The sequence below is a fragment of the Notolabrus celidotus genome, chromosome 14, assembly GCF_009762535.1.
Source record: "Notolabrus celidotus isolate fNotCel1 chromosome 14, fNotCel1.pri, whole genome shotgun sequence".
Classification (NCBI taxonomy): domain Eukaryota; kingdom Metazoa; phylum Chordata; class Actinopteri; order Labriformes; family Labridae; genus Notolabrus; species Notolabrus celidotus.
In genome coordinates, this window is record NC_048285.1 from 18,456,253 (window position 1) to 18,468,923 (window position 12,671).

At 41.3% G+C, this 12,671-nt stretch overlaps 1 protein-coding gene across 2 annotated transcripts in view; it reads right to left on the minus strand.

Annotated features, from left to right (window-relative positions):
- Nucleotides 1-12,419, minus strand: part of LOC117825917 (lissencephaly-1 homolog) — a 46,695-nt gene extending 34,276 nt beyond the window's left edge. Inside the window, exons 1-2 of one of the 2 annotated variants that reach the window (XM_034701907.1) lie at nucleotides 12,236-12,419; nucleotides 2,292-2,620 (exon numbers count right to left, since the gene is read on the minus strand). In XM_034701907.1, the coding sequence (XP_034557798.1) occupies nucleotides 2,292-2,323 (32 nt within the window). In that variant the 5' untranslated portion in view covers nucleotides 2,324-2,620; nucleotides 12,236-12,419. Of the gene's footprint in view, nucleotides 1-2,291; nucleotides 2,621-11,811; nucleotides 12,136-12,235 lie in introns of those variants that run through there. The other variant, XM_034701908.1, reaches the window with a different exon arrangement.
- Nucleotides 12,420-12,671: the final 252 nt, after the last annotated feature.

Consider the following 12,671-nt stretch of genomic DNA (forward strand, 5'->3'; position numbering starts at 1 on the left):
CAATCGCACACATGGAGCTATTTCTCTGTCTATATGCCACGAGTGTCTTTGCAAGAAAATGTATCTGCACATCCCAGACATCTTGCAAGCAATGTTTCAGAACAAGTTTTTGAGGTTGTGTTCATTTTCAAGCAAAGGTGACACTCTAGGCTCTTGTTGAGGTCACACGTTTAGGGCAAATGGTGAACACTAGAACCTTTCCAGGGGTGCGTACGGTAGGTGGAGGATCAATGTATTTGTACTACAAGACCTCAGGGGAGCTTAGGAACTATCAACCAGTCATCGATTCATCCTCTTGGGTACCAAAAAACATGCTCATTTTAACTGATTCTAGTAATTAAACCACTCTTTTACCGAAAGGCAAACATGTTATAAAACGACGTGTGGTTATTTTAAGAACCATTAAGAACAGTTGAAACAGATGGTTTTAAGAGGTAAACAAATAGAGCGCAATGAAGCAGGCAAACAATTTATTCATCAAGCTCATTGATACGGTCATTTGTACTCATGGGAGCTTAAAAAACAGTGGATTCAGGTCAGCAGAACAGCAGTTTAGCTCTATGGCTCATCTGATTAGATGATTGGCTGCCACAAAATAAACAAAAAGGTCATTGACACAAGATAGATTTAGTAAAGGGATAAAACAGAGTAGACATGTTAAGCTGTTGTACACATTCTGATGAGGATGTGTGATTACAGGTATCAATCTTACTCCTGTGACACTCTTTTAACCTCACAGTCCCAGGGTGCCAACCATGAACTGCAATACCCCCAGTTTTTGTCTGGCAGGGGACATTTCTTCCATTACATTCAGATTCGTATCTCTCCATATAAGGAATGCTAAATTAAATGTATTGGCTGCAGGCAAGCTTTCTTTTAAGAGGCAACAGAAAATGCTTGAATAGTTGGCATTTTGTAAAACTTTAATTGCTCAAACCCACACAATTATTTCCTTGCATGAAAAACTGCTGGTCTCTACACTTCAAGTCAGCTGAGTGTTGTAAAATCGAGCCAATGATGCACGCCACAACTGATGCATGAACTGCTGATCTCTATAACTTTCTGGGCCCGTATGCACATCCAGCCATTAGCGATGAAAACGGGCCATTTGTACTAATGGTGAAAAACAAACGGATTAGCGGTATACTTGAGCCAGGCTAACGCCCCAACAAAGCATTACATTTAATGGTGGTAGACCCTGCCATAACAGGTGCTCACGTCAGGATTACAGCACCTGTTGAAAGGATGGCGGACATCGTGCTTATGCGTTACCGTTTAAGACGACATATGCGAAGACAACAGATATTTAGGGATCGAACAAATCCTTTGGAATAGTATGACGATGTCGAAATATACAGCAAATTTAGATTTAGGAGACGCAACACAATTCTTGGTGGCGGTGCTTGTTGTGCAAAGCCACTTTCATGTTGCTTCATTTATTTTGTAGGTCCAGATCTTAAGCCAAACTTTCCCTTTCTCCTTGTTTGTTATCTTTGACTTGCTGATAATAGCTGTTTGTCCATTCTATATTCTTGGAATAAAATGTCCATTTCTTCTTCCGCTGAAAATTGATTTTCCTTGATCTTCTCTCAATCACACCGGTACCGCTTGTCATGTTTATTGTTGTTTATTCGTGGCAGGCATGCGCAGTTTGAATTTGTTGGATAGGGGTTTCCCAGGAGGTTCCCTGGACATGTGACGTTTTGCAGTCGCGCATGCGGCTAATTCTACGGCCAAATTGGCCTTTCCATAAAAGGTACGTTAAGACTTGTTGTCCCGTTTGTGTAATGGCTGGACGTGCATACGGGCCCTGGTCTCCAAGTGCCAAATGCAAGTAGATCTTCTGTTTGGAAAGTAATTCTGAGGGGGCTATGCGCTGTGTGGACAGTAAATGTTTGTACCACAGGTTAGGTCATTTAAAGGTAAAACTATGCAGAGATTTTCATGGGTTTTGGTGTAGCTACAGCTTTGTGTCTGCTGCTCATCAGCTGTCTGCATGTCGAAGTGCCATAAAGTCGAGCTGACACACTCAAACATAAATTTGATAATGTCACCTCTGATTTTTATAATTCATTGTGTAAATATATCAGATTATAGTCAAATGTTAACTGAGCAGCTGTGTGCAAGTATAAGACAGTACATTTTGTATAAAGCACATACATAAAGTAATATCCCATGATGCAACAGTGGCAGATGTTCCACATTGCAAACACAGCATGTATAAACCCATTCATTATGAATGGGACATCTTTTCTCAGCCACATGTTATGAAAGGTGTGTTGGTGACTTACAGTTCGTCTCGTTGCCTTTGTGACAGCACCATGGTGACGGGGCAGTGTGGGCGGGGTCGGAGGGATCAGACGGTAGAAGGTGAATCTTGTGCAGCTGCTGCGCTCTCCTCAGTCAGGAGATGAGCTGTGCTGATCCAAGCAACACGGGCAAGGACGAGCTGTGTACTCCAATGGCGGGCAGTTGTGTTTTCCCGGGACAAAAAAGACTCAGACCTAGAGAAGGGGAACGCAGGAATCCGCCCCCCCTCTCTCAAAAACTGCCTGACTCCAGGGACAAGAAAAAGTGGAGAGAGCCTGCAGACCAGTCACCAGCCAAATCTACACTGCATCTAGAGAGAGAGAGAGAGAGAGAGAGAGAGAGAGCTAGCATTAGGTATGCATGACAGATAACATGAAGAGTGGGTGGGGATGAAATTGTTTGTAGACCAAATGAGTGCTGCATCAACGTCTGCACCAGTCTATATGCAGATAAAATGGCTGAAGGGTCTGTCTACAATGTAAATCAATATAGTAAAACAAAATGCAATCATTTTTTTATAGAGGAGGAGGAAGTGACTCCCTGAGGAAAGATTTTATAGCATAAACTCCTCCATCAGACATTTTCTAAAACCATTGCAACCAAGCATTTGCTTTTCAGGTCATCCTATCTCCCTTCACAATCTGTCCGTCATGTCACCAGTCAAGTCTGGAGAGCTCTGGTCTGCTCTTGCTGCAAATTCCTTTCTCTGTGAACATACAAGAGCTGACCCACATTCTTCCGTCGACGTACTTCTCCTCCCAGGTTGCCAACAGAAAAGGAAAACGGGACACAGCAGAGCGGGCTGGAGTAACGGCTGAGCTCGACCCTATCGTCTCATTATCATGGCGCTCAAAGAGCTGGCCGGCCTGACTGATGGCACGGGGAAATCACGGCGACTGTTTGTGTCAGCAAAACATTTATTAGTGTTCGTGTGAGAATTGATTTATGGCGGAAAGTGGAGTACTGATGTGAGGAACAGTAAATGTAACAATGCTGTGATGAGGTCTATTTTTATACTACATCAATGCTTTGAAAAGCACTTTACCAAAACAGGTAGCCACCAGAATACTAACTGGGAGCCACAATAAGCCTCTTAATCTACTGGGACCAGCCTGACTAAATCTCTGCCAGACCATTAAAACAAAAGCTACAAACAAAGCCAATTTACTTCCCTCAGGAGACCTGCAACAAACTGACACAACTACGATCCGACGCATATGTCCAACAGCAAGCTCCGGATACTGTGTTGAGCTGGAGATTGCTGAATGAAAACAGAGCAGTGAGGTTAACAGTGTTGCATTTGGAGTAAGCATGAGGAGTGGACACACTGCGGGAAGCTGCAATAAAGGAAAATTCACACGTTTCAGCTGGCGTTGCAGCAGTGACATTACCACAGGGAAATTTCCTCCTTCTCACTCCTGCTTTTGTTTGCAAAGACAGCAGCTGAGGGACCTACTCACATATATTTAAACCATGAAGGCTGCAGATTTCAGATTAACCTACCTGGCACACAGAGTCCACTGCACTGAATGTGTAAAGTTAATATGAAACACTCTGACCTAGCAGAAAGACTGCTAACAGAAAGCAGTCCAACACAGCCCACAGTTAACCTCTGGACCCTGATGTCATCACCTGAAACCGGTCCAAATGTCTGCTAACCTCTGACTGTGTGTGGATTACTGCAGGCCGGCAGGGGTTTCTGGCTGTTTTCCAACTACTCTGTGGTGGTTCAGGGTCACAACACTATTACAACACAAAACTGCAAAGCCAGTGAAACTAAAAATGGCTCACACTTTGGCTCCACATTCAAAAAATCTGTTATGAGGTCAGGCTGACGAGGGCAGGTTATTATTATAAGTGTTTATCACATCTCAGATATTATAGGCAGTTTGAAGAGTGATGGAAGTCTACAGAAACTAAAGGGTTCATAATATAATTTCAGAACAGCTTCCAGAGAAGCACTCAGATTGTCTATGAGGTTGTATGTAGTTGAAACTACCTCGTAGATGCTCTTCTGTTTAAAGGACCAAAACAGGGGCTGCATGCTGAGCTGACACCAACTCAGTAAGCTCAAAATAGTATTCCTTCATTGTTCACTGTTCCCAAGGTTTTTACTGGGGGGCTAAATTTCCATTCAGCACTCCACCTCTCCAATACAAAGGTCCCTGGTGATTAAGCTGGTAAAAACACTGAATAAAGCAGTTTCCTGTTCAAAATCATTACATTTCTTGTGCTCTTTAGCGAGGCCTTGGGGGCTGTGCGCTAAGCTGCTGCTATCTTCAGCTCAACTTGTTTTTTTACGGTCTTTAACACAGTAGGAGAATTACATCTATCATATAGTTTCTTTAGTGAAAATGTATAAGTGATCAGTTCCTACTAGTGATGAGCAATGATTTTTGAAAATTCAAATATTCATTCACTTAGTAAAAATCGAAGCAAATAGTAAAAAATGTTCATCATTTTCATTGGTGTTGTAATACGGTATTCCCGCCAGATGGTGGTCATAGAGCGTCTTACAGCTGTTTGCTGACAGCATTAAGTAACAGAGGAAGAACAACACTACCTGCATTAAATAGCAAAAGAAGAAGAAAACATCAGCGACTAGGGATCGACCGATTAGCGGCGCCGATATTCGGTATTTTGATGCATATCGGGAGCTATTAATTTGTTTACGTTTTCATTTAACTTTATAAGACATGCTGCTGAGCCTGGGAGCTTCCTGCACTTTTTGTTAAAAATGCAAAACAAAGATGTCTATAGTCTAAGATAAAAAAAACTTTAACATGTTGCAAATCTAGAAAGTTGTTTAAAAAGCATATGCTTAAAAGGCATTTAAACAAAGTAGTTTGTATTGTTAAAAATTTTACTCCAATATTTTCCCTTCTACTACAAATGAATATCGGCTCCAAATATCGGTTTATTCCTCCTTGAGTACTAATAATCGGTATGGGTATCGGCCCTGACAAAAACATATCGGTCTATCACTATTAGCGACAGTCATGGCTATTTCCTCCGTTTCTGAATCTCACACTACTACACGCGTATTTCCAGAGACTGAGTGTGGCTCTAACATGTAAACATTTATGCCACGCCACGCCACAGAAACTCAAAAAGATTGAGACAGACGCCGTCAGTGCCCGCTACTAGCAGCACCTCGTCCCACTGCTGGTTAACACAACTGCCACACAAATGGACCGGTAGCGGTGAATAGATGCCAATGATTATCGAATAATATTTTGGCTTGAAATGCCCATCCCTTGTTCCTACGTGGTGACAGTTACAAGAAATAAAACAGCAAGAAAGTCATCAGTAAAGTTTGAATTTATGGCTCATGAGTTAACAACTGCTATATACATTGGACAGCAGACAGTTAGTGTGCAGAGAGCCGGGCTGTAAATCAATCCATAAGTCAAATATGTAAAAGTGAATCATAACTACTAACATGTATTATATCACTACCCTTTATTGACATTCTTTTATCACCCAGCTCTATTAGAAAGTTTGCTTCTTTCACGTCAACCTGTAAGCGTGCTGTAATGTGTGAAACTAGGTCATCTACTATGTATTGATACTTCCCTCTGTGCTGCTGGCAGCTGTCATCGCTGTGTGCATCCATTAAAGTGTTAGACTCCCTGCTCAGCAAATCTCATTTGTTGCTTCAGTATTGAGCAAAATGTTTGCACAACCACATAATCAGGCTAATTGGCTCAGCACAAAATGTGGTGGCGTCTTGCTGGAATGGGCTGCATCTATAAATCTGCCCACTGACGGTTAATAATGGTTATGTGTCTTCCTCCCATTGATTCTCTCTTCTTTGTGTAGCAGCAGGAACTGCGCAATAAATGTCTCTTACAGTAATGGCAATGTCTGCTTCATGAAACGACGCTTCATTTCCTGATGAGTCTGAACAGCCTATCTGTTGCTAAAAGGCAGTTTTTAATGAAAATGAAGACTCATCTTATGTCTGTTTAAGAATGCAAACACTAAGAGCTATGTCATTACTCCGATGAACCACACCCACTGAAGTCATGCATATGGATTGGATCATATGATAAATGAGTACTATGAAACATGAGCTCTTAGTCTATCGTATCAATATAATATAATGTAAAAGAGGAACCATGTAAGAAAACACAGTAATAAAGAGTAACAGATATAACCCTCAGATAGCGTTATAAATCAACCAGTGATCTGTTCAATCCAACGCTACCATCATCAATCAAACGCCAACTTGCAATTCTTAATGTTAGCCTTCAATCACTCTCTTCCATTGTACCTGATTGTCACGTGACAGAGAGCTAACTAGCGTGAAATCAGAAGACCGGCGTTGAAGAGAATGCTAGGGGATTACTTTTGTAGGCCGCCTAGAGATACAGAAAATAAAGGCCCTGAAGGTGGTGGTGGGAATGTGACTACGGATGCTCCAGTGACAAAGATGGCTCACAGTTTTTAGAGAGAGAGGCGCCACTATGAAAATAGCACAATACACTCCATTCTTCATTGTCAAGACTAGGTTACAGGTAATACTGCGTTCGCCATCATGCATCCATGCATTTTAGGAATAAGGACTTCACAAAAAAAAAAAGTGTGTCAGATTCAGGAAATGCATGGACAGAGAGCCAGGAGACCAAATTTTGACTTCTGGTCCCAGGATGTGCAGACCCCAGTGTCAGCGTTGATTTTCCAATAAAATAAACATTAGCATGTATATTGTATTTTTCCTGGTTAAGTTGGGAGTAACTGTATTTCTTTAGCACTGTAAATTAGGGATGCACGATATTATTGGCACGTAATCGGCCGAAATTTAAAATGAATTATCGGACATCGGCCAACATGCCGATATCCGCTGATATAATTAACCGATAAAATAATGGGCTGCTGCACACATGTTGGGCTCATGTTTTAAGTTAAATCTGAATTTAAGCAGCAGTCTGTAAGGTACATGTAGCTGACTAATTTAGGCACATTTACTGTCAAAGAGTAAACCATTTTATTTCATTTGGGTTTAATTGCTGTACAGTTGCACTTTTCACATGTTCCCTGTGAACAGAGGTTAGGTTTACTTACTATGTCAATTGTGAAATTGGCCAAATTTGCCCTGGTTGTGGGGATTGTTAAAATTGTGTCAGGGAGAGCATCATCCAAGTTTTAAGTAGGATGCATCTTTTTGTATGAATTTTGTTTAAAAGCCATTTTCATAAATAAATATGCAGTTTTAAGTATTAAGTATTTTTCTTATTTTGCACAAGAAATGAATAGTACATAACAAATGTGATAAGAGTATCACCATAATACTGTACGCTAATTAAATACAGAAGAGAATTGATGATCTCTGCAATTAGATGTGCGGAAAAATGTTCAGTATCGGTATCTGTAATCGGATAAATGAGTTGTAAAATATCGGCACATCGGACATCGGCAAAAAAAACAATATCGTGCATCCCTACTGTAAATATAAGTCAGTAATACAATATCACATTTCTGCATTACTCAACCTGTCATGTACGTCAGATAAGGTTTGTTTTCATGATTTTGGAAATGAAAAAACATCCCTGACGTGTGCAGTGCAAGAGGACTAAGATTATGTGTCTCATGAACTCACCACACAAGCATCACAGCAATGCTAACAATGCTGACAGCTATCACCTCAGCGTCACCTCATATTCACCGTTTTCCATTCGTCTCATTACATCACTCAAAAGTAAACACCTCAAACAGCTGGAATCTGGAGCATCTTCATTTTCTGTTCACAACGACACCTTCACATCCAACAAATGTTACACTACACCTCAGAACCAGGTTGGCTGTGCTGACCCAGAGAAATAACACAAAGAAGATACAGGGGACTATTCCAGGTGTTTTTCATGATTATGTTGAAAACACATGACCAGCAGTTAAGTTTTATAAAGATGACTGAACCTTAAGTCTGAATCAAAGACTGTCTGTTTTGAAATCATCAAAGGGGAACTTTCCCTCCCTGTACTGTGCCAGTGGCAAGGCAGATTTGGGTTAATTTGGGACTTTTATCATTTGGCCCAGTTTAAATGTCAGAAACTTGCAAAACTTTAAAAGCAACAAAGCCTTAATGTGATCCAAACACTGCACATCTGATCTACTCAGCTATTTTAGTATTGAGGGAAATTAGTGATGATCATTCAATGTGCTGACATTAATTTCAAGCACTGACTCCGATATTAAAGATAACTTTGTTACATAAAAATGTTCCTGTCATCCTAACACATGAAAATACCATGCAAAGTATTTCACTGTGCTGTTGTAAGCTGGATAAAATGTAATCGTTTGTTAGATGATAGCTCTGTCTATCTTTTTTAGCATTATTATTCCAGACACTTAAAAAAACATGTGAAGAACCTGAACCTTGGGAACTCACTGTGAGGCAGATTATTATGTAAATCATTTCATGTTTATTTGAATGGATTCACTCTCAAGACAGAAATCTTCTTTAAGACCTTTCATTATTAACTGAGCAAGCACTTGGCTCAGCTTTAGATCTACAGCTGTTATGCCCTGTGTGTTAGTTATGTGGGTTTGCACGATTAAAAGGAGGGTCTATTTGCAGAAAACACCAGCATATAAAAATCATCAGCCACAACTGTTTCTCCAAACGTATCATACAGCAGATAGAATAGTTACTCTTCTCTGACTGTGTTGCCAGACTAGTATCCTTACAGTTAATGGCCTCATCCATGGATCACAGCACACATCCACCAGGGAAGCCTAGAGACACAAGAGGAGCAGGATAGAAGCTCACAAGAGCAGCAAATCAATCACATGGTCAAGCCAGCCTGCACTCACAATCAAACAATGTGAGGAAGACTTGACAGACTCAAACTCATTCATGTGAATTAAGTTCCTCTTTGCAGCCATACCACACTTGTTCACCTGTGGTAGATTTTAGCCTTCTACACAGGGCTAAATTCATGCCAACAAGCAACTGTTTGAAAATATTATGACTCCAAATTTAGACTGGACGTGTAAGCTTAATCTGTCTGCCTCTGCTGCCAAACTTATGAAGCATGGTCTTTGAGACAATCTAAGCTCCTCAAGCTTGGTGATAGTGTGTCTTTCCTTACAATCTACATAAAGATGCTGCACGGACAAAATGTCAGACGGCATATCAGAACAGCTGCTTTATGACTGACAGGCAGTTTATACTGGCAACAGGCCAGTAATGACCAGTCGGCAGGCTGGTGGGCCGCCTGTCAGGAAGGTCAACCTCTGTGTTGCTGTCAGCTCAGGGGAGGAGAGTGATACGGGTATGTATCTGCCCTTCAGCTTACAACAATCACAAAGACAAACAGCCTCTCAGGCTCTCCATTGTCTGTTGACACAAAATAAAGACAAGGCCCCCTCCGTCTTCACTTCCACAAGACTACCTCGACTACACCCGAGGGAAGCACCCCTCATGACCAGTTACTGCTTAACTCTCCTGTTGAGGAAGGCAACAAGTGCCAGCAGAAAAGCTCTTTCTGTGGTAGAAGCAACACAATTGGTGTTGCTGTATGTCCAGTGCCTGACTGCAGTGAATAGAGCCCTGATGATAGGATGCACTTATTCAAATCAAGTTATGATAAAACTGACAAAGAAGGACAAGCTGCAAACAACATCTAGTGGCATCTACAGCTGCTACAGGAACCACTGGATGAAAGTTGTGTATATTTACAAGAAAGAAGGCTGACTTTCCTAAGAGTAGCTTCTTTTCAGAATTGTCTAACACATCAAACTGTCGAGAAACCCACAGTTTAAGCTGTTTTTTTGTGCTGTGCATTGCAGCTTGAACATTGAGTTGTTTTACATTATTGTCAGCCAGTTCGCTTTTCAGACACATGAAAAACTAATAATTTCAGCTTTAGCGCTAGCTTGCACTATGAATCCAATTGAATAACACTGGTTTGAAAATATGGATTAGTCCATAAGAAATAGCCCTGCCTTTGACGCAACAAGATAGGGTTGTGTGTCTCTCTGCAAATAATAAGCCTGGGATAACAGAATAAATAAACCAACTCTGAAACAAGAACATAAACCATTTGGGACAGCACCCTCTTTGACCCAACACGTGGGGCTGGATATCAGGACCCTTCATCTGATATTTGCAGCTGGAGTATGGCCAACTTACCAGCTCATTTAATGGATAGATGAGTTTCTGGAAGTATGCAATCATAGTCCTGCTAGATTCTTTAAGACCTTTCATTATTACCAGACAAGCACTTGGCTCAGCTTTAGATCTACAGCTGTTATGCCCTGCGTGTTAGTTATGTGGGTTTGCATGATTAAAAGGAGGGTCTATTAACAGAAAACACCAGCATATAAAAATCATCAGCCATAACTGTTTCTCCATATATATCATACAACAGATAGAATAGTTACTCTTCTCTGACTGTGTTGCCAGACAAGTATCCTTACAGTTAATGGTCTCATCCATGGATCACAGCACACATCCACCAGGGAAGGGTCAATCATAGTCCTGCTAGATTCACAAAAGCCCAGACATTAGCTAAAATTATAGATGTGAAAATAGCCTCTTCAAATGGATACATTTAACTCAGACTTAATAACACACACTCTTACCTGAGGATCGGACTCTTAAGTCAATGTTTCTTTGATGTGGCTTTTTGCGCAAACAAACTATTTCAATCAATATCCTTTGAATCCATACGATCGTCTGCAGGGAAGTCCTTTAAGGCGTGTCTAAGTCGAGTGTTCCTGCCCAGGACCTTAGATTGAATCTATGCTATCCAATATCATGACCACGTTTCTCAAATCGAACAGATGTGCTTCAATTACGTGCACAACGTTGTGAACCACCTCACTGATCATCTGCATTCATTCCAGAGTATATAAGCCCTCGGTCCACAAATGCCCTACATTAATCACTCAATCGTACATCCACACAATTAGAGAGAGGGAGTGCAAACAGAAAACAAGAGCTCTGGGGGTAGACGCAATACATACAAACTCAGCTCCTCCGATGTGCTCCACCCTGATTTTCTAACACTGTGCCAACAAACCGCATGAAGCACATCGAGGCGCAGGGATGAGGAGAGAGCTTCAGCTGAGCATAGCAGCAGGATGACAGCGACAAACAGCCGAGGACAGAGGACACGAACACCAGAGCATATCATGTTGTCAGTGGTTTCACCGCAATCATATCTACACAGTTAAACGTCAATAAATAACCAGACGAAAATGTCTCCTCACGCCCTATCCATCTGCTAACATTGGAGCCAGCAGGAACACAGAGCTACAGAGGTGTTGCCTATTAACAACAGAACACCAAACTGTGCTGTGAGGTAGTAAAAGGAGACGACATTAGGTGTCCGTGGAAACGAGTGACCTACATTTTAATTTGTTCTAGACTTCACTTCAACGAGCAGAGTTCATTACGATGCTTCAAACTATGCTACTTGCAGATCATTACTAACTTTGGGTGTTCGCCAAATGCAACTGTACACAGCTTTAATGGTACTTACACATACTTACTTTACTGTGAATGATTTTGGTGCACCCACCGACGGTATCAGCCGGTAGCTTAACGTTGTCCCTGTTATCGTTACAGTTAGCTGAAGTTAATGTTAGCTAAGTTAGCAGTCAGAAAGTTAGCTCCTTCATAGCCTCCACTTTGAACATGCGTACAAAAACAACCCAAGCTACGTTAGCTACACTTACAAGTTACACAGATGTCTAGCCGACTCAATTAGTGTAAGTGCACTATACTGTTCATCTGGACACAAGGATAAACTCCGCTGACAAGGTACCTGCTGCTCCAGTCCAAGCGGCCTATCCGCCATTTTGAGACATAAAAAGGAGGTGCAAAAATTACAGCCACATCGTCATTTTCCCCCACCTAACGCCAGATTCCTTCGACTCTGACCGGCTTTCACAGTTGGAAAGTAGTTGAACTCACCCTATTGTTTCCTCCCGTGAGTGTCCACAGCCGTCTCCTGTGATAACGCGACCCGACAAGGCGTGAAATTTCCGCACCAAAATATGATCTTGTGATGTGGAGGTAAACTGTGCCCGTCTTGTCTCCCCGGCGCTGCCTGCTTGTTTTTTTTTCCGAAGCCTACCGCATTCGCCTTCAGATGGGCGCGCGCACGACGGTCGCGTGCACGGGCTGACAGGAGCGCGCACGTCCTTGAATGTTGCTTTATTATTTTAGTAATTTTAAGTGTTATCTTATTCTATTTTATGTATTTATTCATTCATTTATTTAATTTTTATTTATCTACTCAGTCTTATTGATATTTTTAGCCTTAGTTTTATTTTTCAACTCTCATCCTTACCCTTTTTTAAAATCTATTTATTTTAACTATTTTTTATTCCTAATTTTTATGCTTTAA